General features: G+C 38.5%; 1 protein-coding gene across 1 annotated transcript in view; it reads right to left on the bottom strand.

Annotated features, from left to right (window-relative positions):
• Positions 1 to 440: 440 nt before the first annotated feature.
• sugp1 (SURP and G patch domain containing 1) overlaps positions 441 to 25878 on the bottom strand; it is a 31828-nt gene continuing 6390 nt past the window's right edge. The window contains exons 4-14 of the mRNA XM_057857945.1: positions 23020 to 23250; positions 22739 to 22862; positions 22567 to 22667; positions 19048 to 19171; positions 18650 to 18972; positions 14608 to 14714; positions 13109 to 13286; positions 12923 to 13029; positions 11707 to 11852; positions 5076 to 5205; positions 441 to 5001 (exon numbers count right to left, since the gene is read on the bottom strand). Coding sequence (XP_057713928.1) covers positions 4975 to 5001; positions 5076 to 5205; positions 11707 to 11852; positions 12923 to 13029; positions 13109 to 13286; positions 14608 to 14714; positions 18650 to 18972; positions 19048 to 19171; positions 22567 to 22667; positions 22739 to 22862; positions 23020 to 23250 — 1598 coding nt within the window. The 3' untranslated portion in view covers positions 441 to 4974. The remainder of the gene's footprint in view (positions 5002 to 5075; positions 5206 to 11706; positions 11853 to 12922; positions 13030 to 13108; positions 13287 to 14607; positions 14715 to 18649; positions 18973 to 19047; positions 19172 to 22566; positions 22668 to 22738; positions 22863 to 23019; positions 23251 to 25878) is intronic.

Genomic DNA, 25878 nt, shown 5'->3' with positions numbered 1-25878 from the left:
AAAAGAAAGTGACTCGTGAATGCCCCCAAATCAATAGGAAGTGACTCCAAATCAACAGGAAAAGTACCTGTACATGCCCGAAAATGAACATGAAGTGACCTGTAAATACCCACAAGTAAACGCCATTAACGGTGCTATATGTCCAATCCATTTGACTGGGGTGACAGCAATCATTCGCAGCCAGCCTCTCACAGTCCAATTGGATTGGACGTCTCATGCCGTCGATTGCAGCCATTTAATTATAAAAAATAAATACCGAATGAACATGCAAGGGTGAAATCCAAACATCCAAAAACAGTTTATCAGTCTTACTCAAGATGGATCCTTCTCACTGATATTATATTGTGAACATTGAACATCTCGATTCAAGTGGAAAATAAAGGAGAACAGACAAGTCGGAAATAAAAGCAGACACATGGAAATATACAATAGTTCTTTAATTATTTCTGGTGAAACAGTAATTGTGTTAAGGAAGCAGTTGGGATATTCAAACCCGGATGAAACCTAACGTTTAAGAGTGAATCACCCTTATTGCCAGATCTCATACACACTTTCAAATGACAATATTATGGAGACCTCAAGGTGCCAGGCTAGAAAAAAATATTTTTCATAGCTAATCTGTAACCACAGTTTAGTAGTCAGTGGGTACAGTATAGATTATTAAATTTAATAGCTAATCATTACCAACAGTTTAGTAATCTGCGGGGTCAGATTACTAAATTGTGACCACAGTACAGATTACTAAATTTAATAGCTAATCTATAACTAGAGTTTAGTAATCTCTTGGGACAGATTACTAAATTGTGGGTACCTATTATTAACTGTGGGTACAGATCAGTAATCTGTGAGTACAGATTACTAAACTGTACCCATTTTACTAAACCTTCTCAAATGACAATATTACGGCGCCCCCTGTGTTCCAGGGTAGAAAAAATATTTTTCATAGCTAATCTGTAACCACAGTTTAGTAATCAGTGGGTACAGTATAGATTATTAAATTTAATAGCTAATCATTACCAACAGTTTAGTAATCTGCGGGTTCAGATTACTAAACTGTGGGTACAAATGACTAAACTTTCGCAAATGCTAATATTATGGAGCTCCAAGGGTGCCACGATAGTAAAAATATTTTTCGTCGCTAATCTGTCCCCACAGTTTAGTATTATGTGGATATAGTTTAGTAATCTGTGGGCACAGATTACTCAATTATACCCACAGTTTACTATTGTGTACCCACAATTTAGTAATCTGTACATACAGATTAGTAAACTGTGCCCACAATTTGGTTATCTGTACCCATAATTTGGTAATCTGTACCCACAGTACAGATTACTAAATTTAATAGCTAATCTATAACTACAGTTTAGTAATCTCTTGGGACAGATTACTAAATTGTGGGTACCTATTATTAACTGTGGGTACAGATCAGTAATCTGTGAGTACAGATTACTAAACTGTACCCATTTTACTAAACCTTCTCAAATGACAATATTACGGCGCCCCCTGTGTTCCAGGGTAGAAAAAATATTTTTCATAGCTAATCTGTAACCACAGTTTAGTAATCAGTGGGTACAGTATAGATTATTAAATTTAATAGCTAATCATTACCAACAGTTTAGTAATCTGCGGGTTCAGATTACTTTAGTAAAGTTTAGTAATCTGCGGGTTCAGATTACTAAACTGTGGGTACAAATGACTAAACTTTCGCAAATGCTAATATTATGGAGCTCCAAGGGTGCCACGATAGTAAAAATATTTTTCGTCGCTAATCTGTCCCCACAGTTTAGTATTATGTGGATATAGTTTAGTAATCTGTGGGCAAAGATGACTCAATTATACCCACAGTTTAGTATTGTGTACCCACCATTTAGTAATCTGTACCCATAATTTGGTAATCTGTACCCTCAGTAAAGATTACTAAATTTAATAGCTAATCTATTACTACAGTTTAGTAATCTCTTGGGACAGATTACTAAATTGTGGGTACCTATTATTAACTGTGGGTACAGATCAGTAATCTGTGAGTACAGATTACTAAACTGTACCCATTTTACTAACCCTTCTCAAATGACAATATTACGGCGCCCCCAGTGTGCCAGGGTAGAAAAAATATTTTTCATAGCTAATCTGTCCTCCCAGTTTCGTAATCTATGGGTACACTATATAGTAGTCTGTACCCACAGATTACTAAACTGTACCAACAGATGGCAAAATTGTACCCACAGATTACAAAACTACTATATACAATATTATATTAATAAATTATACTCAGAGATTACCAAATTGTGGGTACAGATTAGTAAACTGCGGTTGTAGATGACTAAATTGTGGTTACAGTTTAGTAGTCTGTACCCACAGATTGCTAAATTATACCTACAATTTAGTAATCTGTACCCACAGTTTAATAAACTGTAGCCACCATATAGATTACTAAATTTAATAGCGAATCTATACCCACAGTTTTCTAAATTGTGGGACCATATTAGTAAACTGTGGGTACAGTTTAGAAATCTGTGTGTACAGATTTCTAAACTCAACTCACATATTACTAAACATATTACGGATCCCCCAGTATGCTAGGCTAGAAAAAATATTTTTCATAGCTAATCTCTCCCTAAAATTTCTTAATCTGTGGGTACAGATTACAACATTGTGGGTAGAGTTTAGTCGCCTGTACCCACAGTTTAGTCATCTGTACCAAACAGATGACTAAACTATACCCACAGATTACTAAATTATACCCACAGATTACTAAATTGTGAGTACAGATTCGTAAACTGGGTACAGATTAGTAATCTGTGGGTAAATATTACTAAATTGTGGGTACATATTAGTAAACTGCGGGTACAGCTAAGTAATCTGTGGGTACAGTTTAGTCATCTGTATCTACAGATGACTAAACTGTACCAATATATTACCTCACTGTACCCACATATTACTAAACTTTCTGAAATGACAATATTACGGACGGTGCCAGGGTAGAAAAAATATTTTTCATGGCTAATCTGTCCCCCTAGTTTCGTAATCTGTAGGTACAGATTACTAAATTGTGGGTAGACTTTAGTAGTCGCTACACTTAACTAATCTGTACCCACAGATGACTAAACTCTGCCCAGATTACTAAATTATACCAATAGTTTCGTAATCTGTACCCACAGATTACAAAATTATGGATACAGGTTACTAAACTGTGGATATAATTAATATTCTGTGGGTCCAGTTTAGTAATCTGTACCCATAATTTCGTAATCTTAATTGTGGCAACAGTTTACTCAACTGTGGATACAGGTTACTAAATTTTGGGAACAGGATACTAAACTGTGGGTACATTTTCATCATCTGTGGGTACAGATTACTAAACTGTGGGTATAATTAATATTCTGTGGGTACAGTTTAGTAATCTGTACTCACAGATGACGAAAATGTACCCACAGTTTAGTGTTCTGTACCCAAAATTTAGTAATCTGTAAACTGTAGCCACGATTAAGTAATACGTACCAACAATTTAGTAAACTGTACCCACAATTTAGTAATATGTACCCACAGTATCAATTACTAAATATAATAGCTAATCTGTATCTACAGTTTAGTAATCCGTGGGTCGAATCCTAAATTGTGGGTAGATATTATTAAACTGTGCGTGCAATTTAGTAATCTATGGGTACAGATTACTTAACTGTACCCACAGATTACTACACTTTCTCAAATGACAATATTACTGAGCCTCCAGGATCCCAGGAGAGAAAAAATATTTGTCATAGCTAATTTGTCCCCACAGTTTAGTAATCTGTACCCACAGATGACTAAAATGTACCAACAGTTTAGTATTCTGTACTCACAATTTAGTATTCTGTACCAACAGTTTAGTAAACTATATCCACAGTATTAATTCATTCATTTTCCATGCTGCTTTTGATTACTAAATTTGATAGCTAATCTTTATCCACAGTTTAGTAATATGTGGGTAGATTACTGAATTGTGGGTACAGATTAGTAAACTGTTGGTACAATTTAGTAAACTGTACCCACAATTTAGTAATATGTAACCACAGTATCAATCACTAAATATAATAGCTAATCTGTATCCACAGTTTAGTAATCTGTGGGTCGATTACTAAATTGTCGGTAGATATTATTAAACTGTGCGTGCAATTTAGTAATCTATGAGTACACATTACTTAACTGTACCCACAGATTACTAAACTTTCTCAAATGACAATATTACTGAGCCTCCAGGATGCCAGGAGGGAAAAAATATTTTTTTTATAGCTAATCTGTCCCCTCAGTTTAGTAATCTGTACTCACAGATGACTAAAATGTACCCACAGTTTAGTATTCTGTACTCACAATTTAGCATTCTGTACCAACAGTTTAGTAAACTGTATCCACAGTATTCATTCATTCATTTTCCATGCCGCTTTCGATTACTAAATTTGATAGCTAATCTTTATCCACAGTTTAGTAATATGTAGGTAGATTACTGAATTGTGGGTAGAGATTAGTAAACTGTTGGTACAATTTAGTAATCTATGGGTACATAGATAATAGGTAATATTTTTAATAGCTAATCTGTCCCCACAGTTTAGGAATCTGTACCCACAGTTTAGTAGTAAAAGTGACATTGTTTATGGCTACCAAAGAAAACATGCATTAGTTACCTTTGAAAACAACTTTATTCGTTAAGGGCAGCGGAATCCCATGTGCAGCTGATTGCTTAGTCTGTCAACATTAGGAGTCCTTGCTAAATCAAATTGGTGACTACCGTTTTCGTGTCATTGGTAAACTGTGGGTACAGATGACTAAACTCTAGGTACAGGTTACTAAACTGTGGGTACAGATTAGCTATGAAAAAGAATTTTTTTCTACCCTGGCACCCGGAGGGCTCTGTACAATATTGTTATTGTGCAATGAAAACCAACTTCACAAGTGAGCTAAGCGGTGGCCCCCGCTATCTCTGTAAACAGCTGCCTTTTTTCAGTAATATGGTCTCCGTGGATTATTCTGTGAAAACAAAACAGTGGGTTGATGCACATTTGTGGTTTTACTGTTTAAAAAGAACAGAGACAATAGGTTACCAGTGGATTAGGCCGAAATCGGTAGGCAAGCATCATCCTCTTCCTGAAGGCATCGTACTCATCATCGCTTTTTGAGAGCTCAGCCGGACGCTCGACCCCAAACCCTGCTCCATTTGAGGCTGTAGTTCCCCTATAGGTGGACACGAAAGCACATTATATCGGCTATAAAATGCTGTTTCACACTAGCGGCAGCCTGGTGTGAAAGGTTGTTCGGCTAATCGACCATGCTTATCAAAGCCCTAAATGATATTCGTCAGAATGCCGATGCGGGCAAATCATCTGTTCTGGTACTATTGGATCTCAGCGCCGCATTCGACACGGTTGATCACAACATACTACTCAGCAGATTGGAACAGTGGGTAGGGCTTATTGACACTGTTCTTCAGTGGTTCACATTTTATTTACATGATAGGGATTTCTTTGGGTCAATCGGAAACCGTCAGTCAGAACGAACCAAATTCACGTGTGGAGTCCCTCAAGGGTCAATTCTTGGACCACTCTTATTTAACATCTGCAGTGGTAGATGTTGCCCAACGACAGCCCCAAATCATCACTGCTCTAGAGGAGATCTGCATGGAGGAATAGGCCAAAATGCCAGCAATAGTGTGTGAAAAGTTGTGAAGAGTTACAGAAAACGTTTGGCCTCCGTTATTGCCAACAAAGGGTACATAACAAAGTATTGAGATGAACTTTTGGTATAGACTAGGCCTGAACGATATATCGTTTAAACATCGCCATCGCGATGTGCGCATGTGCAATAGTCCCATCGCAAGGACGTGCGAGTTTTTTAATTTCATTTTTTTAAATCCACAAACGTTTGTTTTGAGGAAGGAGAGGGAAAAAAGCGCACAGCTTCTTTCCCTCCAGCAAGTCATCGGCTCCTCCCCCTCCCCCTGCAACAGCGGAGTGGAGGGAGGAGGGGCCGAACAGCAGAGCGGAGGGAGGAGGGCCCGTTCTCAAAGTGAAAGCAAGCAATCAACACGTTGGAGGAGCAAGGAAGACTGTATCCAAAAGGAGTTTTGGAAGTATTTTGGCAAGAACAAGACTATAAGGGACAAAAAACAGCCCTGTCGACAGTGCCTCGCCATGGTTGCCTCAACAAGAAGTAATCTGTCAAACATGTGGGACCATTTAAAACGCAGGTATCTATGCATTCCTGCTACGAGCTCCCCATCAGAGGCTTTTTAACACAGGTGGGAACATTGTTACGTGCCAACGTTCTTGTCTCAAGCCTGCTATAGTGGATAAACTAATAGTCTTGGCCAAAAACCTATGAGACCCAGTTGAGAATTGCTGAGCAAGGAAGGTGGACGATATGCAGACAAATACATAACACAGCTGAAGGAATGTCTTTTCTTCTTTTTATTCATGTGACAGCTATCAGGAAGGCAGGAAATTTGGGAGTTAAAATGGTTCTGTTATTCATCACAGTTATTTGCAGTTATTCAGTTCAATTATTTACAAGTTCAATTGAGTTTGTTTCTTTTATATTTAAATTTATTGTAAACCGTATTTTTCAAATAACTATATATAGTACAGCTGCACATAAAGTTTTGGTACTTAATATTTTTGTTGAAATATTTTTACAACTTTGTTGCCGTTTTGCAGTTTTATATTGTTATATTTTGTGTAAACAACTCAGGGGACTAATGCACTTGCACTTTTATTAGTCAGATTTAATATTTAAGTTCAAATATGTTGACAACTTTGTTGTTTAACTGAGGTTTTTATGTATTGCTATAGTTTGTGAACTCTTTTGTCATATTTAATATTTTTGTTCAAATATGTTGACAACTTTGTTGTTTTACTGAGGTTTTTATTCATTGTTATAGTTTGTGAACAACTCTTTTATTTGTCATATTTAATATTTTTGTTCAAATATGTTGACAACTTTGTTGTTATTTTACAGAAGTTTTTATTTATTGTTATATTTTGTCAAAAACTTAGGGGACTAATGCACCTGCTCTTTTATTTATCATTTAATGTATTTGCTGCTGTTGAAGTGTAAAATATTGTATTCAATAAATGATCTATTTTGTGCAGACAGACATGACTTCCTGGATACCTTCATACAGAAATCTTCATCATTCACAAATTAAACGGTATTATATGAATACACTGTGGTCACGGTGTGTTATGTAAAGTATTTCCAAACAGCCATTCAAGTCATTTAGTGAAAATTTCTTTAAAAAAGATAGATCTTTTTTTTTTTAATATCGCAATATAATATCGCAATATATTGCAAACCTAAAAAAAATCGCAACAATAGTTTTTTCCAATATCGTTCAGGCCTAGTATAGACCAAATTCTTATTTTCCGCCACGATTTGCAAATAAATTCTTTAAAAATCAAACAATGTGATTTTCTGTTTTTTTTCCCCACCCACATTCTGTCTCTCATGGTTGATGTTTACTAGAGGCGTGCGAAATTTCCGATTCTTAGATTATTCGCGATTCGGCCGTGGAAGATTCGAGAACGATTCACAAACTTTCAAATTCCTATTATTGAATTATACCAGGTAAAGCAGAAGTAAAACACAGTCAGCGCGGTCTTTGGGACGCAATGAGGAACAGACCGAGAGTAAATATCATGTTCAACTTACGCCGCTAGATAAAAAAAACAATCATACCTGACTGCGGCCGACAGCCGCTAAAACAACGCCCGGTTGCTAGTTGCTACAAACAAACGGCTACACTAGATATCATATATATGTAGAACTAGATGCAAAATGACAGACGACGGCAGTGTTAGAACATGTATTATTGAACAGAGATGCGAAATGACGGACTTGCCGGCGTTAGTAAACAGCCGCCATCTTAAAGCAGTAGACTTCTCTAGAAGGCTCTGTTGTAGTGAATCTAATTAACTTTTTATCTAAAATACTCCTAAATGGGCAAAATCTTGTCTTGAATCTATCTTTAAACGATGAAACAGTTTTAAAATTTTGACATGTCAAAAGTAGACAGAAGGGAAATTATGGAATAACGGGAGCAATTTTAAATACTGTAACTAGAGATGTCCCAATTGATCGTCATTTTCAAAGTATCGGAATCGGCAAAATAAATATCGGACATGCCTTTTTTTAATATATATATATATTTTGATTAAATCGTTTTCTAATTGTATTTAACGTTACAGACATAATATGTTACACCAGAGTCTTTAGTTTAGGCTTAAGGTAGGGTTATCAAATTTATCCCGTTAACGGCGGTAATTAATTTAAAAAAAAAATTATCACGTTAAAATATTTAACACAGTTAACGCATGTGATGCACGACCCACTCACGCATTGTGGCGTTCAATCTATAATGGCACCGTTTTACCTATATAGAGCTAAATATAGAGCTAAAAGGCCGCGTAAAATGAGTAGAGTGAATTTTGGCAGCCTTTGGAGCCTTTTTTTAATTGGCTAAAGCCTTACAATCCCTCTCCCTACGATTAGAAATATCGTGGGAAGCAATGTGGGGAAGAAAAGTAGTAATTGAGCTTTTTCTTAACACCCTATGTTATTTCCCAACGCAGAGAAGATATATCCATTGGTAGCACTACGCACAGTCATGGGTCCACTTCCCATCATGCATTTGGGTTGAATGGCTGCAGTATCATTTACTGAAAGCTCAACAAATACACTATATGGCAATATTTAGTCACAATATACAAAGTCACATTTATCCTTTAAGAATTACAAGTCTTTCAATCTGTGGATCCCTCTCACAGAAAGAATGTTAATAATGTAAATGCCATCTTGGGGATTTATTGTCATAATAAACAAATACAGTACTTGTGTACTGAATGTTGAATGTATATATTCGTCCGAGTTTTATTTATTTTTTTCTTAATGCATTGCCAAAATGTATATGATCGGGAAAAATTATCGGGAATGATTGGAAATGAATTGGGAGCAAGAAAAAAGCAATCGGATCGGGAAACTCGGGATCGGCAGATACTCAAACTAAAACGATTGGGATCGGATCGGGAGCAAAAAAACATGACCGGAACAACCCTAACTGTAATGGTTGATTCACAACAATAAATTAATTGAATGTAGTTTAAAGCTGCTGATACAGAATGGGGACTTGAGTATTTTATGTACTGTTATTTTTGTATATTTGTTCACTGTTACATGTCAACTTGATACTGAAATAGTAGTTTGGTTTAGCCGGAGAGGATTTTTGAACAATTTTGGAACGAATGTACAAAACATTTAAAAAAAAAAAAAAAAGAAAAAAGGAAGGGGTGCATCAATAATCGTTTTATAATCGAATCGGAGCCTCTTAATCGTAATCGTAATCGAATCGTTAGGTGCCCAAAGATTCCCTGCTCTAATGTTTACTCATGTTGACAATTACAGGCCTTTCTAACATTTTCAAGTGGGAGAACTTGCACAATCAGTGTTTGACTAAATACTTTTTTGCCCCATTGTATATGCTTCCCTTAGCTGAGATTATGGAACAGTATGACATCTCCTATCACGCCTATGCAGATGGCACACAACTCTACAGTTCCGTGTCCCCACATGATTATAGTCCCTTAGTCTCCCTGAGTAAATGCATTCATCAAATCAATGAATGGATGTGGAGAAGACTGAAGTGATCATTTTTGGGCAAAGAAAGGAAAGGTCAAAGATAAGCAGGCACCTTAACAGAATGTCACTTACAGCTACAAATCAAGTCAGAAACCTTGGCGTAATTATTGACTCAGACCTTAAATTTGATAGCTATCTAAAGTCTGTTACTAAATCTGCTTATTACCTCCTAAAAAATATAGCCAGAATTAAGGGGCTTCTGACTCAACAGACATGGAAAAACATGCAGCAGATTGGACTACTGTATATTTACAGGTCTTGATAAAAAAATCAGTCAGGAAGCTGCAGCTAGTACAGAATGCTGCAGCCAGAGTCCTCACAAATACAAGGAAACTGGACCACATTACAGCGGTTTTGAAATCGTTACACTGGCTTCCAGTGAGTCAAAGGATAGACTATAAAACACTACTGCTCGTCTAAAAAACACTTCATGTCCTTGGACCAAAATACATGCTTGATTTGTTAGATTCCTATGAAACATCTAGACCCCTAAGGTTGTCTGGAACCGGTATGTTTCAAGAACAAGAACCAAGCAGGGTGAGCCAGCATTTAGTTCTTATGCTCCTCACCTCTGAAACAAGTTACCTGAAGGTCTGAAGTATACTCAAACTGTTAACTCCTTTAAATCAGGGCTAAAAACGCTTTTGTTTAGCACTGCATATCCATAACCGTCTATATATTTCAATCTATTTGCTTTCTATTCCTCTTGTGCTTATCTCCATTGCTGATTTCAATTATTAGCAGTAGTACCGTATTTTTCGGACTATAAGTCACGTTTTTTTTTCATATTTTGGCTGGGGGTGTGACTTATACTCAGGAGCGACTTATGTGTGGAATTATTAACACATTATGATATAATTTCACATGTTATTTTGGTGTTTTGCAGTGACACTGATGGTTTTGTAAAGTTGTTAGCATGTTCTTATGCTATAGTTATCTGAATAACTCTTTATAGCTATGGCCACGTTCGCGTTCTGCCTTTGGCAGTGTATGTTCAATTGTATTATTGACTTTTTTATCTTGAAATGGATGCATTTAGTTTGTGGCGCTTTCACACCCACGTGAGGGCGCACTCGCACTTGTTTACGTGAAGAAGAGTGCTCACACGCCATAAGAAGACGGACAGCTACGTAGCTCTGAGTGAGTGAGTGGGCGAGTTAGCGAGATAGAATAGACGGCTGCGAACCTACTTTCATTGTTTATGCTTTTAAATCATCTCTACAGAGGCAACGCCTGCATGTATCATCTTTTCTGTTGTTGTTGTGTGTTTTCCACCCGCGATCGGACACTTAGAGCCAGTTGTGTGGTTGTTTGAACGATGTGCTAATTATAGCGAACGCATGCTAACCTGTTACTTATTACTAATAGTACCTAATTATCATTTATTTATGTTAATGCGAACCTGTTTTCTATCGAGGACCAAATTGATTCAGCAAATTATACGGACGTCCAGCATTGTCTTTTGGGAGTTCGCTGTATAGCCAGGACCGAGCCGTAACGTAGGACAGTATATTCACATTTCGTTGTTCATACACTGTACATTTATTTAGCGTGTTGTTCTCTATTGTATTTTTATATTAAATTGCCTTTCAAGATGACATGTCTGTTTTATGTGTTGGATTTTATCAAGTAAATTTCCCCCAAAAATTCGACTTATACTCCGGTGCGACTTGTATATGTTTTTTTTCTCTTCGTTGGGCATTTTATGGCTGGATCGACTTATACTCAGGAGCGACTTGTAGTCCGAAAAATACTGGTAGTAGTATTTGTTTTTATTTTTTTTATTTATTTTTTTATTCTATTCATGATTAAATGAGATTTTTATGTATAATTTTATTTCCTAGTTCGATTGTCTTTGTTTTTACGTTCTATTGATTTTAATGTGATTTTTATGATCTTCATGTGATGTAAAGAATTTTGAATTGCCTTGTGTTGAATTGTGCTATATAAATAAATTTGCCTTGCCTAATCTGAGGCAAGGCCTAATCTTTATTCCCCACCTGTACTGTATTTAATAATGTAATAATTTAAATAATGAATACACACTTGTTGACAGGAGCCTTGATGCCTTGCCCTTCAGTCCCGAGGCCTTCCCCTTCCTTCCAACCCATCTTCATCAGCATGCGGAAACCCAGATTCTCCACTGTCAACTTGAACTCTTTATATTCAGAGTAATCTGGGTCCCGTCCCTCCTGCAGATAAATAAGACATCCATTCACTCTGTTGCACTTGCGACTAGAGGTGTAACAAGTAGAGATATTTGGAAATTTGACATACAGTATATCTGTTTCAGCCTTTTTTTTTTTTTTTTAATTATTATCCGACCGGCTGATATGGAAAAAGTCAATTTAAAACTAGGGATAGGAACTTGGAAACCATTTTTCAGAGGATCAGATTTAAATTTTAAAAAAGTTAAGATGTTTTCTCACTCTCCCTTCTGCTGCTTTTCTTGGTCAGCAGTGCACTGCAGTTTTGCTTGTTAAAGTTAACAATGATTGACAGATGTTGAAGCTCTGATCTTGCCAGAGAAGCTTGTAAGTGCTACCTTCAAAGACGCCGAATGTGTCAATCATCGTTTAGCTTGTTAAACACTAGTGTGATGTGGCAACTAGTGCTGCAATGATTAATCGATTAACTCGAGTATTCGATTAGAAAAAAATATTCAAATTAAATTTTGTTGCCTCGAATATTCGTTTTATTAAAGTGGTGTTGTAATGGTTTATTTTGAAAGTGTTTGCATTTAGTTTTATTGATTAGGTTGGATACACTGCCCTCTGGTCTGCCTAATTTCACATGGCTGAATTCAACTGCTCCCTGTTAAGGCCAATGTAAGCTAAGTTTTTTTTGAGCTAATATTTTTTTAATGCATTCATAATTTAGTTTATAAGTATATTTAGCAGTTTTTTGAGGGAGTATGTGTCTGAACCATTTGTTAGGAGCAATGTAAAAAAAAAGTTAGCATTTTATAGCATTTAACACACATTAAACACAAACAAGTACCCAAATGGGATTGCTCATAGCTACCGACAAAAATTGATGATCAAATTCGTTGGCAACTAACTTTTTCATCGATTGTAATCGATTAGTTGTTGCAGTCTTATGAGAATCAAGATATCGTTTTAAATACGTGTCACGGTGTGATTTCCGGCTCATTTTGCTATGGCAGGTCACATATTTTTTTGTTCGCCACAGTATTTGTATTTGAAACACAGAAAGAACTTTTTAACATTTTTTTCTCGCTCAAATATCAATGACAGCTGACCTTGAGTGCTTTAAAAGTCTCCATAAACTTCTCCAGCTCCTCAGGCGGCAGAAAGTCTCCAATGAAGTGTTTCCCTTTTCCCATGTCTGTCAGAGATTCTGCCCACTCTGAGGAAATCGGCACAAAGAAACAATATGATGTAACACAAATTAGAGGCTAGTGACTCATAACCATTTTCCGTCGTACCTCGCGTCTTCTCCATTTCCATTTTTCGGAGACGATGCTCCCAGGTGCCGTCGTCCTCGTCCACTTCTTCGTCGCTGTCGTACTCGCGCTGGTGGTCTTTGATGGCCTTGTCCCACATCTGCTGCATCTCGGCCATTGCGCGCTTGTGTTTCATGATCATGTCGAACATCTCTTGCATCTACAATGAGTGTTGACAAAAAAACAAACACATTTTATTCAAATATTGAACAGGACTGATGTTTATTAGTGTAAATGCCCCAACAGTAAGGCTAGGTACTAGAGGTGTGCAAAATTTCCGATTCTTAGATTATTCGCGATTCGGCCGTGGAAGAGTCGAGAACGATTCACAAACATCCAAATTCCGATTATTGAAATATGCCAAGTAAAGCGGAAGTACAACACACTCAGCGCGCCGCGCGGTTTTCGGGACGGAACGGAGCAAGAGTAGCTAAACATCATGCTTCTCATTACCGGGCCCCTCGGGTAATGCCAATGCTCAACTCACGGCTCTAGCTCAACTCGTGCCACGAGATAAAAAACACAACAACATACCTGACTGCTGCCGATAAGCTGCTACAAAGTACAGCCATATAATGCTACGGTACATATCATTTATATAGGACTAGATGCATTATAGATTCGGTAGCATAAGCAGCATATCTACAAAAAGCTAGATGCGGGCGTTAGTAAACGGCCACCATCTTAAAGCAGTACACTTCCCTGCAAGGCTGTTGTAGCGAACCTTCCAAGCAAACCTAATTAACTTTTTATCTAAAATACTCCTAAATCGGTAAAATATTGACTTGAATCTATCTTTGAAATAGTTTTAAAACTTTCACATGTCGAAAGTAGACAAAAGGGAAATTATGGAATAACGGGAGCAATTTGAACAACTTTAACGGTTGATTCACAACATTAAATTAATTGAATGTAGTTTAAAGCTGCTGATACAGAATGGGGACTGGAGTTTTTTTATTTAATGTTATTTTTCTATATTTGTTTACTGCTATTTGCGAACTTGATACTGAAATAGTAGTTTGGTTTAGCCTGAGAGGATTTTTTATCAATTTTGGAACTAATGTACAAAACATTTTTTAAAAAACAGGAAAAAAAAAAAAAAAAGGAGGGGGGTGCATCAATAATCGTTTTATAATCGAATCGGAGCCTCTGAATCGTAATCGAATCGTTAGGTGCCCAAAGATTCCCAGCTCTATTTATCAGTATATTACAGAAAATAATTAACTTTATCACAATATGCTATTTTTTTTAGAAGGACCAGTATTACTACAACCTCACCGCTTACTGCTATTTATTCACAATCTGTGTACACTGTAATCTGTTTTTATGTTAGCCTAATTGTACTTTCAGTTTCTTTTATGTGGTGTACATTAGGGCAATGCTTGAAATCTCATTGTACTCTGTACATTGTTAATAAAGGCTTTCGAGACTGAATTAAAGTGGGGGCTTTTTCCCCCGACTTAGTATGAACAACAACTCACCTCTTGTTGTTCTTTTAGTTGTTTCTTCTGGTCTTCAGATAGTTCTGTCACACCAATCAGACCTACAGGCTTTCCCTTTCTATAACCAAGACCTTGAAGATCTTGAGCTAGAAAAGATAAGATATTACCAGCATATTTAGTGAATGTGTGTTTATCACAGCCTGGCCTAAGATAATTTCACTTCAAAAACAACAACCTCATTGCATCAGTCTCCCCTGGATGCAAAAAAACGCAAAAAGCTTTTTCATCAGTCATTTTATATTCTACTTTTTTTCTGTAAGTCAAAAAGGATACTCTATAGACCCTACCCACGTGACATCACAACTCCGCTCTCCTGAATGGTACCGCCCAATTGACCGTCAAAACATAGTGTTAACCTGTTACGGCTACGTACATTCCTCCTATTTACGGCGTGTTTTTCTGCTCCTTAACATTAATAATCAAAATGGTGAAGGCGTGTGTGGCTGTTGGTTGCACTAACAGAGAAGATGGAAGGAGAGACTTGAAGTTTCACCGTATTCCGAGGGATCCAAAGAGGAGAGCGAAATGGACGGCTGCAATTCGACGTGAAAACTGGGCACCAAAAAATCACCACAGACTATGTAGTAGTCATTTTATATCCGGTAAGATGCATTTAAGATATACTTAGAGGGTTTTGGGCTGACAAATAACCACAATTAAGATCATTGCTAGGCTAATCGCCGACAACATACACGTATGTATGTAGTGAGAGTGCTATCGCTAAACCATATAAACATTAAAAGCCTTAACTCCATTGACAAACGACATGAAATACATTAGACTTGACAGTGGATGTTAGCAATAACAAAAGATTTTGAATTGAAAATTTCGTAACTCACCTTTCCAAGCACAAGATAGATTCCTGCCGAATTTTCGTGGACGAGGACCCGTTTCACCCAACCAGCAACGAAGTATTTATAAGCCTCCAAGCTCTTGAAGTTTCTCAAATTTTCGTGAGAATAGGCTGATTTTGTGTGGACAAGATAATTGTAAATATCAGCGTAGCAGATGTCAGGCAGACAGGGCGAAGACAGTGGGTCGAAAAACATCGATTTGGGCATCAAATATGGATCTGGCGACTGTATAGAACGAAGCTTTTCCACATAACGCCTTTTATGCAACACATCCAGTGAGTTTACGGCATCAGAAAGCACCGGGTCTTCCATGAAATGCATTTTAAATTCCTCGATCAATTGAAACCAATGCTAATACAGAGACAAAATGACGGACAAGTGGGCGGAACCATACAGCGAGCACGTGGTTTTGTGACGTTGGTGGGTAGGGTCTATAAGAAGGATTTTGACAATTAGGGGAGGGAACCTCTTTGTACCTCACGATACGATACAAAGCTCACGATAACGATAATCTCATGATAAGGTGATATAACGATTATCGATACATTGGTCAGGAAATCATTCTAGAATGTTCAACAAAACTAGTTTTTTAATTAAAGCATACAATAAATGGTAAATAGAAATAGTTTCAGGATATGTTTATGCATTTAGATGCGCGCATAGCACACTCCAAGGAACATATTTAAATCATTAGTAACATGAAATATAATACAACAGGCATGTCATGAAGTTTTTCTGACCGTTTTCTACTGGCCTTTTTATTACAACATACAGTGTATCAGAAAAGTGAGTACACCCATTTCTGAAGATATTTACAGTGGGGCAAATAAGTATTTAGTCAACCACTAATTGTGCAAGTTCTCCCACTTGAAAATATTAGAGAGGCCTGTAATTGTCAACATGGGTAAACCTCAACCATGAGAGACAGAATGTGGGGAAAAAAAACAGAAAATCACATTGTTTGATTTTTACATAATTTATTTGCAAATCATGGTGAAAAATAAGTATTTGGTCAATACCAAAAGTTCATCTCAATACTTTGTTATGTACCCTTTGTTGGCAATGACGGAGGCCAAACGTTTTAACTCTTCAAAAGCTTTTCACACACTGTTGCTGGTATTTTGGCCCATTCCTCCATGCAGATGTTTTGGGGCTGGCTTTGGGCAAAACAGACTTTCAACTCCCTCCACAGATTTTCAATGGGGTTGAGATCTGGAGACTGGCTAGGCCACTCCAGGACCTTGAAATGCTTCTTACGAAGCCACTCCTTTGTTGCCCTGGCTGCGTGTTTGGGATCATTGTCATGCTGAAAGACCCAGACACGTCTCATCTTCAATGCCCTTGCTGATGGAAGGAGATTTTCACTCAAAATCTCTCGATACATGGCCCTATTCATTCTTTCCTTTGGACAGATCAGTCGTCCTGGTCCCTTTGCAGAAAGACAGCCCCAAAGCATGATGTTTCCACCCCCATGCTTCACAGTGGGTATGGTGTTCTTCGGATGCAATTCAGTATTCAATCTCCTCCAAACACGAGATCCTGTGTTTCTACCAAAAAGTTCTATTTTGGTTTCATCTGACCATAAAACATTCTCCCAGTCCTCTTCTGGATCATCCAAATGCTCTCTAGCAAACCACAGACGAGCCTGGACGTGTACTGGCTTCAGCAGGGGGACACTTCTGGCAGTGCAGGATTTGAGCCCTTGGCGGCGCATTGCGTTACTGATAGTAGCCTTTGTTACTGTGGTCCCAGCTCTCTGTAGGTCATTCACTAGGTCCCCCGTGTGGTTCTGGGATTTTTGCTCAATGTTCTTGTTATCATTTTGATGCCACGGGGTGGGATCTTGCATGGAGCCCCAGACCGAGGGAGATTATCAGTGGTCTTGTATGTCTTCCATGATCTAATAATTGCTCCCTGTGATGGCCCTGGCCACTTAATAGTGAATTTTCTGAGGTTCTTCCAGTCAGCTGATCGTCGCCTCCACCAGCTGGCTGCTTCCCCTCCCACTGTGACGACAGCTGATCGACGCAGGACGGACCGACGACGTCACCACCGCTGATTGGCCACCGGAAAAGGCGCCAAGCTTCTTAAACCTGCCGCTGTCAACGCTCTAGGAGGTCGCATTTGATAGCATTCTGTCGCGGTCCTCCTCGCCAGCTATTTGCTCGCCATTCACTCTCGTTTGCATTCGATCGCTACTTTGATACACTCCCGCTTTTTCGGTGAGGTCTTTTGTGTTTATTCGTTATTGGATCGTTTTTGTTCACCACTGTAAATAAGAGCACTGAAGCAAGTAAGGGTAAATCGCCATTTCTGTTCAACCCGTTTTCTCCTGTTTTGTATAGAGTAGGAAGTTAGGTTAGACGCTGTCTTTTCTTTGTTCCTTTTAGATGATCAGGGTTTAGTTAGCGGGTGGGGTTTAAGTGTAGTTCCTTTTGTTTGTTGTTTTGGCCTGGGCTTACCCTGAAGTCACGCTTCGTCGGCATTCTGTACATATTCATTGCGAGTTTGATTGTTCTGTAAATAAATTTGTGTCCACTCGTACGTTTGTGTGGCTTGTTTTATGTTACGCCCTTCGCGAGCCGTCTTCGGCACGTAACACTCCCACAGTTGATTTCTTTACACCAATCGTTTTACCTATTGCAGATTCAGTCTTTCCAGCCTGGTGCAGGTCTACAATTTTGTCTCTGGTGTCCTTCGACAGCTCTTTGGTCTTGGCCATAGTGAAGTTTAGAGTGTGACTGACTGAGGTGGTGGACAGGTGTCTTTTATACCGATAATGAGTTAAAACAGGTGCCATTAATACAGATAACGAGTGGAGCCTCGTTAGAAGAAGTGAGACCTCTTTAACAGCCACAAATCTGGCTTGTTTGTAGGTGACCATATACTTATTTTCCACTCTAATTTGGAAATAAATTCTTTAAAAATCAAATAATGTGATTTTCTGTTTTTTTTTTTCCACATTCTGTCTCTCGTGGTTAAGGTTTACCCATGTTGACAATTACAGGCCTCTCTAATCTTTTCAAGTAGGAGAACTTGCACAATTGGTTGTTGACCAAATACTTATTTGCCCCACCGTATCATAATTGTTGTATCGCCATATCGTGAGGTTATCGTGAGCTACCCAGATGTTCCCACTCCTAGTACTGTGCATGCATGTCAAGTACCAGAAAGCGATGGCATGTTGGGGTCTGGAACAGCCATATCCTGAGGGATGACGATGGAAGGAACGGGAAGCTCCACTTTGTCGTCTTCGGACCCCCATCTACTCTTCCTCTTACGTTTGACGGGCGGCGTGTCTTCCGCCTGACCGGGCGCTTCAGACACCGGGGGGACCGAAATCTGCGGTCGCGGAGGAGCAGCCGCTCTCCGAGGCTCTGTCTCGAACTCCGCCTCCGGAGATGAGGAAGTCCGCGAGGCGGCCTCGCGATACTCTCGTAGCTTCTCTTTGTAGAAACGGTTGGCTGGGTTTTGCTGATCGAATAAAAAACTGGAGGGGTAAATAGGTCAAAGGCCGATCAACAAACCGCCTTTACGGAAAAAAGTCATTTTGAAAAAAGCCGACCTGAAGGTAGGGTTGTCGCGGTTACGCTCGATAGCGATGCTTTCCACTTCTGGGCCACCCTCAGCCACAAACCTGGCGAGCTGCTCGGCCACTTCCTGGGTTTCCGCATCCACTGAGGGGGAGACTTTAAGCAGTCTATCAGTACTGGGGCTCAAATGACACTAACACTGAACCATATTCAACTGGCATCAAACATCACCATTCTAGAGCTAATGGGGGATAAAAAAAAGAGGGAGGAGCAACGAGGACAGCACTGGTGAATGGCAAATTGAATTGATGAAGCAATTTATTCTAACAATGAATAAAGTACCTTGTTTTTACCCATACTTTTGTCATTATGTTCATGTGCATTATCTCTACCATGAATTACAACTTAATTTCTTGTGAATTTATGTAAAAATACTAGTTCAGGGTGATTAAATTCAAAGAAGGAAAAAAGTATGTTACAGCATGATAGCCAAGTTATCAATGTAATGGCAACTGACAATGCAATAGGATGCGCCACTTCTGAGGGGAATTCTCTGTTATTAATAGTGTTGCACCGATACCAGTATCGGTACTGGACTGGGTATACAATAGTGGTGTCAACAATAATCGATGCGGCAATGCATCCCAATGCGGGGCATGGACGATTCGATTCGGGCAACAAGCCGAATCGATTCAGCGCATTTTAAAATACATACAGTGCCTTGCAAAAGTATTCGGCCCCCTTGAACCTTGCAACCTTTCGCCACATTTCAGGCTTCAAACATAAAGATATAAAATCTTAATTTTTTGTCAAGAATCAACAACAAGTGGGACACAATCGTGAAGTGGAACAAAATTTATTGGATAATTTAAACTTTTTTAACAAATAAAAAACTGAAAAGTGGGGCGTGCAATATTATTCGGCCCCCTTGCGTTAACACTTTGTAGCGCCACCTTTTGCTCCAATTACAGCTGCAAGTCGCTTGGGGTATGTTTCTATCAGTTTTGCACATCGAGACATTCTTGCCCATTCTTCCTTGCAAAACAGCTCGAGCTCAGTGAGGTTGGATCGAAAGTGTTTGTGAACAGCAGTCTTCAGCTCTTTCCACAGATTCTCGATTGGATTCAGGTCTGGACTTTGACTTGGCCATTCTAACACCTGGATACGTTTATTTTTGAACCATTCCATTGTAGATTTGGCTTTATGTTTTGGATCATTTTCCTGTTGGAAGATAAATCTCCGTCCCAGTCTCAGGTCTTGTGTAGATACCAACAGGTTTTCTTCCAGAATGTTCCTGTATTTGGCTGCATCCATCTTCCCGTCAATTTTAACCATCTTCCCTGACCCTGCTGAAGAAAAGCAGGCCCAAACCATGATGCTGCCACCACCATGTTTGACAGTGGGGATGGTGTGTTCAGGGTGATGAGCTGTGTTGCTTTTACGCCAAACATATCGTTTTGCATTGTGGCCAAAAAGTTCAATTGTGGTTTCATCTGACCAGAGCACCTTCTTTCACATGTTTGGTGTGTCTCTCAGGTGGCTTGTGGCAAACTTTAAACGAGACCTTTTATGGTTATCTTTGAGAAATGGCTTTCTTTTTGCCACTCTTCCATAAAGGCCAGATTTGTGCAGTGTACGACTGATTGTTGTCCTATGGACAGACTCTCCCACCTCAGCTGTAGATCTCTGCAGTTCATCCAGAGTGATCATGGGCCTCTTGGCTGCATCTCTGATCAGTTTTCTCCTTGTTTGAGAAGAAAGTTTGGAAGGACGGCCGGGTCTTGGTAGATTTGCAGTGGTCTGATGCTCCTTCCATTTCAATATGATGGCTTGCACAGTGGTCCTTGAGATGTTTAAAGCTTGGGAAATCTTTTTGTATCCAAATCCGGCTTTAAACTTCTCCACAAGAGTATCTCGGACCTGCCTGGTGTGTTCCTTGGTTTTCATAATGCTCTCTGCACTTTAAACAGAACCCTGAGACTATCACAGAGCAGGTGCATTTATACGGAGACTTGATTACACACAGGTGGATTCTATTTATCATCATCGGTCATTTAGGACAACATTGGATCATTCAGAGATCCTCACTGAACTTCTGGAGTGAGTTTGCTGCACTGAAAGTAAAGGGGCCGAATAATATTACACGCCCCACTTTTCAGTTTTTTATTTGTTAAAAAAGTTTAAATTATCCAATAAATGTTGTTCCACTTCACGATTGTGTCCCACTTGTTGTTGATTCTTGACAAAAAAATTAAATTTCATATCTTTATGTTTGAAGCCTGAAATGTGGCGAAAGGTTGCAAGATTCAAGGGGGCCGAATACTTTTGCAAGGCACTGTAAGTACTTTCAAAAATCTTACCTGCGGAATTCCGGTGATGCAACGGATTTGGTTTCTCCATTTGTATTATTATTCTCATGTTTCATTTTTTACACACCGCATAACTCTGGTCAAGTTTCCCACCAACGTCGTAGAAGCCAAAATGTCTCCAGATGCCTGCTTTCAATGTCTTAGGTGCATCAATAATCTTTCTCGCTCCCTCTTTCTCCGCTTCAGCCATTGTTATGTCATTGTGTTGTCCTATCTCTTAGAGGTTAGATCTTGTGCCCGAACCCGATTAACATTTTGGGCCCGACCCGACCCGTTAAGCATTCACGTTCGGGTCGGGTCGGGTCAGGCCGCCGCGCCGGACAAATAAATTATATATATATATATATTTAAAAAAAAAAAAAAAAAGGGATAAAACCAAGAGCAGGCTCTCTGTATTGTGCATTTGCTTGTGCAGCACATGAACACCGTGGCCCACGAGTTTTTTTTATATCAAACTTTCCCAGCGTTATTTCGTTGTGTAAATGCTTTTATAATGGTCATAAAAATATGTAGAATATTTAAACATTAAGAAAACTGAGAATTCGTTACGAAAGACACTTTTATTTATGCACACAAAGGCAACACAAATGTGATCCTTTTGAATCTTCTCCTCTGTGTTTCTGCAAAATAGCATGTTTTTTTTTTTTTTTTTTTTTTTAAATATTAAACTTTCCCGGCGTTATTTGGTTGTGTAAAGGCTTTGATAATGACCATAACAATATGTAGACTATTTAAACATTAAGAAAACTTGCGTTTTCTTTCTAGCCACTTTCACCCCTGATTACAGGTTGAGCGCGACAATGCGTGAGTGGGTCGTGCAGCGCATGCATTAATTGCGTTAAAGATTTTAACGTGATACAATTTTTAAAAAATTAATTACCGCCATTATCGGGATAAATTTGATAACCCTACCTAAAGCCAAAACTAAAGACTCTGGATGAGTGTAACATATTATGTCTGTAACGTTAAATACAATTAGAAAACGATTTAATAAAAATAAAAAAAAAAAATAAAAAATATATATATATATTAAAAAAAGCATGTCCGATATTTTTTTGACGATTCCGATACTTTGAAAATGACATCTCTAGTATGCAGTATGCTTTAAAATCGTACCGGTGCAACACTAGTTGTTAACATGAGAAACTGTAGGGGGCGCCATATTACATCTCCAATCCTTACCGTTAACGGCCGTGTTCTCAGGCGTTGGAGCATTGTTTCTCAATTCCGCAACTGTCTTTTTGTAGTACAGATACTCCATACTGTTTCTGTCATGTAAAAATCTAGAAGAGTAGACAACAAAATATTTGGACTTCTCTAAATCTAGAGTAGCAAACTTGTCCTCCAAACTTACGAGAAAACGGGATCGTCCTTGTAGTCCTCCTTGGCCTGTCTCTCCAGCTCGGGTCCCCCCTCCGCCACAAAGGAGGCCATCTTGTTGATAATGAGTCTGGTGTCTGGGTCCTCTGGGGGAGAAACTTTAAGCAGGCTATCAGTACATTTACTCTTAGGTCAACTGGGCCAAAATTGCCAGATGTAAGCCAAGTGCGCCCTCGGAGAAAGTGGTGGGGAAAGAACTAAATTGTCCCAGCTATTTTGTCGTCCATGGCGACACAAAAAAAGGCCTTGATTTACCTTTCATATTTAAGAGTTCTGTGAAATCAATCTCATCCTCGTCGTCGTCATCCGGGGAACAAAACACACTTGGCCTCTGGCTGAGAACTGGATTCTTCTTCGACTGCGAATAGCTCTTAAACTGGCTGAGCATGGTACCGACGCCGGGCCGCTTGCCGACTAAAGCGTTTTTTCTCTGCGCAGGGTTTCCTCCTGTCGTTGATTGGGGATTTTTGGAGTCAGTGGGGGAGCCTAAATAAAACAAAAGAAATCATAGAAATTAGACAAATGGATATGTCCATTTTCTTTATTTATAGGGCCCGAGCACCAACCAGTGCGAAGGCCATTGTTCTGCAAAGGATTATTACTAGGGTTGTTCCGATCATGTTTTTTTGCTCCCGATCCCAATCGTTTTCGTTTGAGTATCTACCAATCCCGATATTTCCCGATCCGATTGCTTTTTTTTTTTTGCTCCCGATTCAATTCCAATCATTCCCGATAGATTTTTCCCGATCATATACATATTGGCAGTGCATTAAGCAAAAAATGAATAAAACTCGGACGAATATATACATTGAACATACAGGACATAAGTACTGTATTTGTTTATTATGACAATAAATCCTCAAGATGGCATTTACATTATTAACATTCTTTCTGTGAGAGGGATCCACGGATAGAAAGACTTGCAATTCTTAAAGGATAAATGTGACTTTGTATATTGTGATTAAATATTGCCGTCTAGTGTATTTGTTGAGCTTTCAGTAAATGATACTGTAGCCATTTACCGTAATTTCCCGAATATAACGCGCACTTTTCCCCCCCAAAATCAACTTGTAAAATCATGGTGCGCATTATAAACGGGTACATGGATGGAGACAGAAATATATATTTATATATATATATATATATATATATACCGATTTTTTTTTATTTAGACGGCCACGTTGTGTTGAAGAAACGTATGCGGCGACCCGTTGCCATTTTGTTTCGATAATACTTCACTCTGATCGGCCGAATGATTTTGTCTGTGTTAAATTCTGCTTTTTTTTACTCTTCATAAAGCACGGAATTTAGTTTCTTGAACTCATTTGAGTCAACGTTTATTGCAGCTCCGCAACTCTGACCATAACAAATGTAAGCACACAGACTTCCTGTGTCCGTCAACTATATCTGTCCCTCAGGAAACTCAATCCCAAATAACAATAGTTCCTATTGTTACTGTCGTGGTCACAGCGATGAGCTCTCACGGATTTCCGACTTACGTTCTCACTTTCATTTTACCGTATCAATCCATGGAAGAAACATTTATTCATCATGATGAAACGAGCAAGTTATACAGCAGCCTTTAAAAGAAAAGTCATATCTGTTTTGTTTTCTCCTAGATTCTGGTAAGCTGGAGAAATTGTCAAATCGTATTATTACCGTAAATATTGTCAGTTTATGGTAATGTTTTGAGATATCAATATGCTATGCTTGTGCTGTGTTTCACCAGTCAGTAAAATGACATTTCTGTATCTGTACACGAGCTCCGTTTTCTTGTATTCTTCTATTTATTGGTGTTAAAAATTAGAGTGCGCGTTATAAACGGGTACAATATTTTTCCCTAGATTTTACAAGTAAATTTGGGGTGCGCATTATACACGGGTGCGCCTTATATTCGGGAAATTACGGTAACTGTTGTGCCCAAATGCATGATGGGAAGTGCAACCATGGCTGTACTTAGTGCTACCAATTGATATATCTTCTCTGCGTTGGGAAATAACAGGGTGTTAAGAAAAAGATCAATTACTACCTTTCTTCCCCACATTGCTTCCCACAATATTTCTAATCGTAGGGAGAGGGATTGTAAGGCTTTAGCCAATTAAAAAAAAAGCTCCAAAGGCTGCCAAAATTCACCCTACTCATTATACGCTGCCTTTAAGCTCTATATATGGGTAAAACGGCGCCATTATAGATTGAACGCGACAATGCGTAAGTGGGTCGTCCAGCGCATGCGTTAAATATTTTAACGTGATAAATTTGTAAAAAAAATTCATTACCGCCGTTAACGGGATAAATTTGATAACCCTACCTTAAGCCTAAACTAAAGACTCTGGATGAGTGTAACATATTACGTCTGTAACGTTAAATACAATTAGAAAATGATTTAATTAAAAAAAATATATATACATATATATATATATATATATAAATATATAAATATATATTAGGGCTGTCAAAATTATCGCGTTAATGCGCGGTAATTAATTTTTTAAATTAATCACGTTAAAATATTTGACGCAATTAACGCACATGTCCCGCTCAGACAGTATTCTGCCTTTTGGTAAGTTTTACAGCAAGGCTTTTTGTGCTGTCTAACAGCAAACTCTTGTGGTTGCTTTGCGACATGGTTTATTTTTTTTCTTGCCAGTTCAATATGGCTGCACGACGTCTCGGGCTGACGCCTACGTTGTAATGTTGTGCTTATATGATCCTTGGACAAGATTTGTCCGTAAGTATGGTTGTTGTAAAGAATGTACATATTATGTTAGTAAGCGAAATGTTCTATTTTTTGTATGAGACGCTTTTTGTTTATGTTTAGTGAACCTGCATAGTGTGCTAAGCTAACGTTGTTGCTAATGCAATGCTTGTGTACTTTTTTTTTGTAGTTTTACGACGGTCTAAAGAGGACAATGATTTGAGGCTATTTTATTAATAAATCAGATGAAAAAGGAAGAAGTCTGATTATTAAGGCGTCGTTTACTTGCTGTCTAGCTTTGGAAAAAGTAGACGCTTCGGAGTGAGGACAGCAATTACAGATTTAAATGACAGTAGAGTGAAATGCCCACTACAGTCCTTATGTGCCGTATGTTGAATGTACAGTGGGGAGAACAAGTA

This window comes from Corythoichthys intestinalis, chromosome 14 (assembly GCF_030265065.1).
Source record: "Corythoichthys intestinalis isolate RoL2023-P3 chromosome 14, ASM3026506v1, whole genome shotgun sequence".
NCBI lineage: Eukaryota > Metazoa > Chordata > Actinopteri > Syngnathiformes > Syngnathidae > Corythoichthys > Corythoichthys intestinalis.
This window is presented reverse-complemented; position numbering and strand designations above follow the sequence as displayed.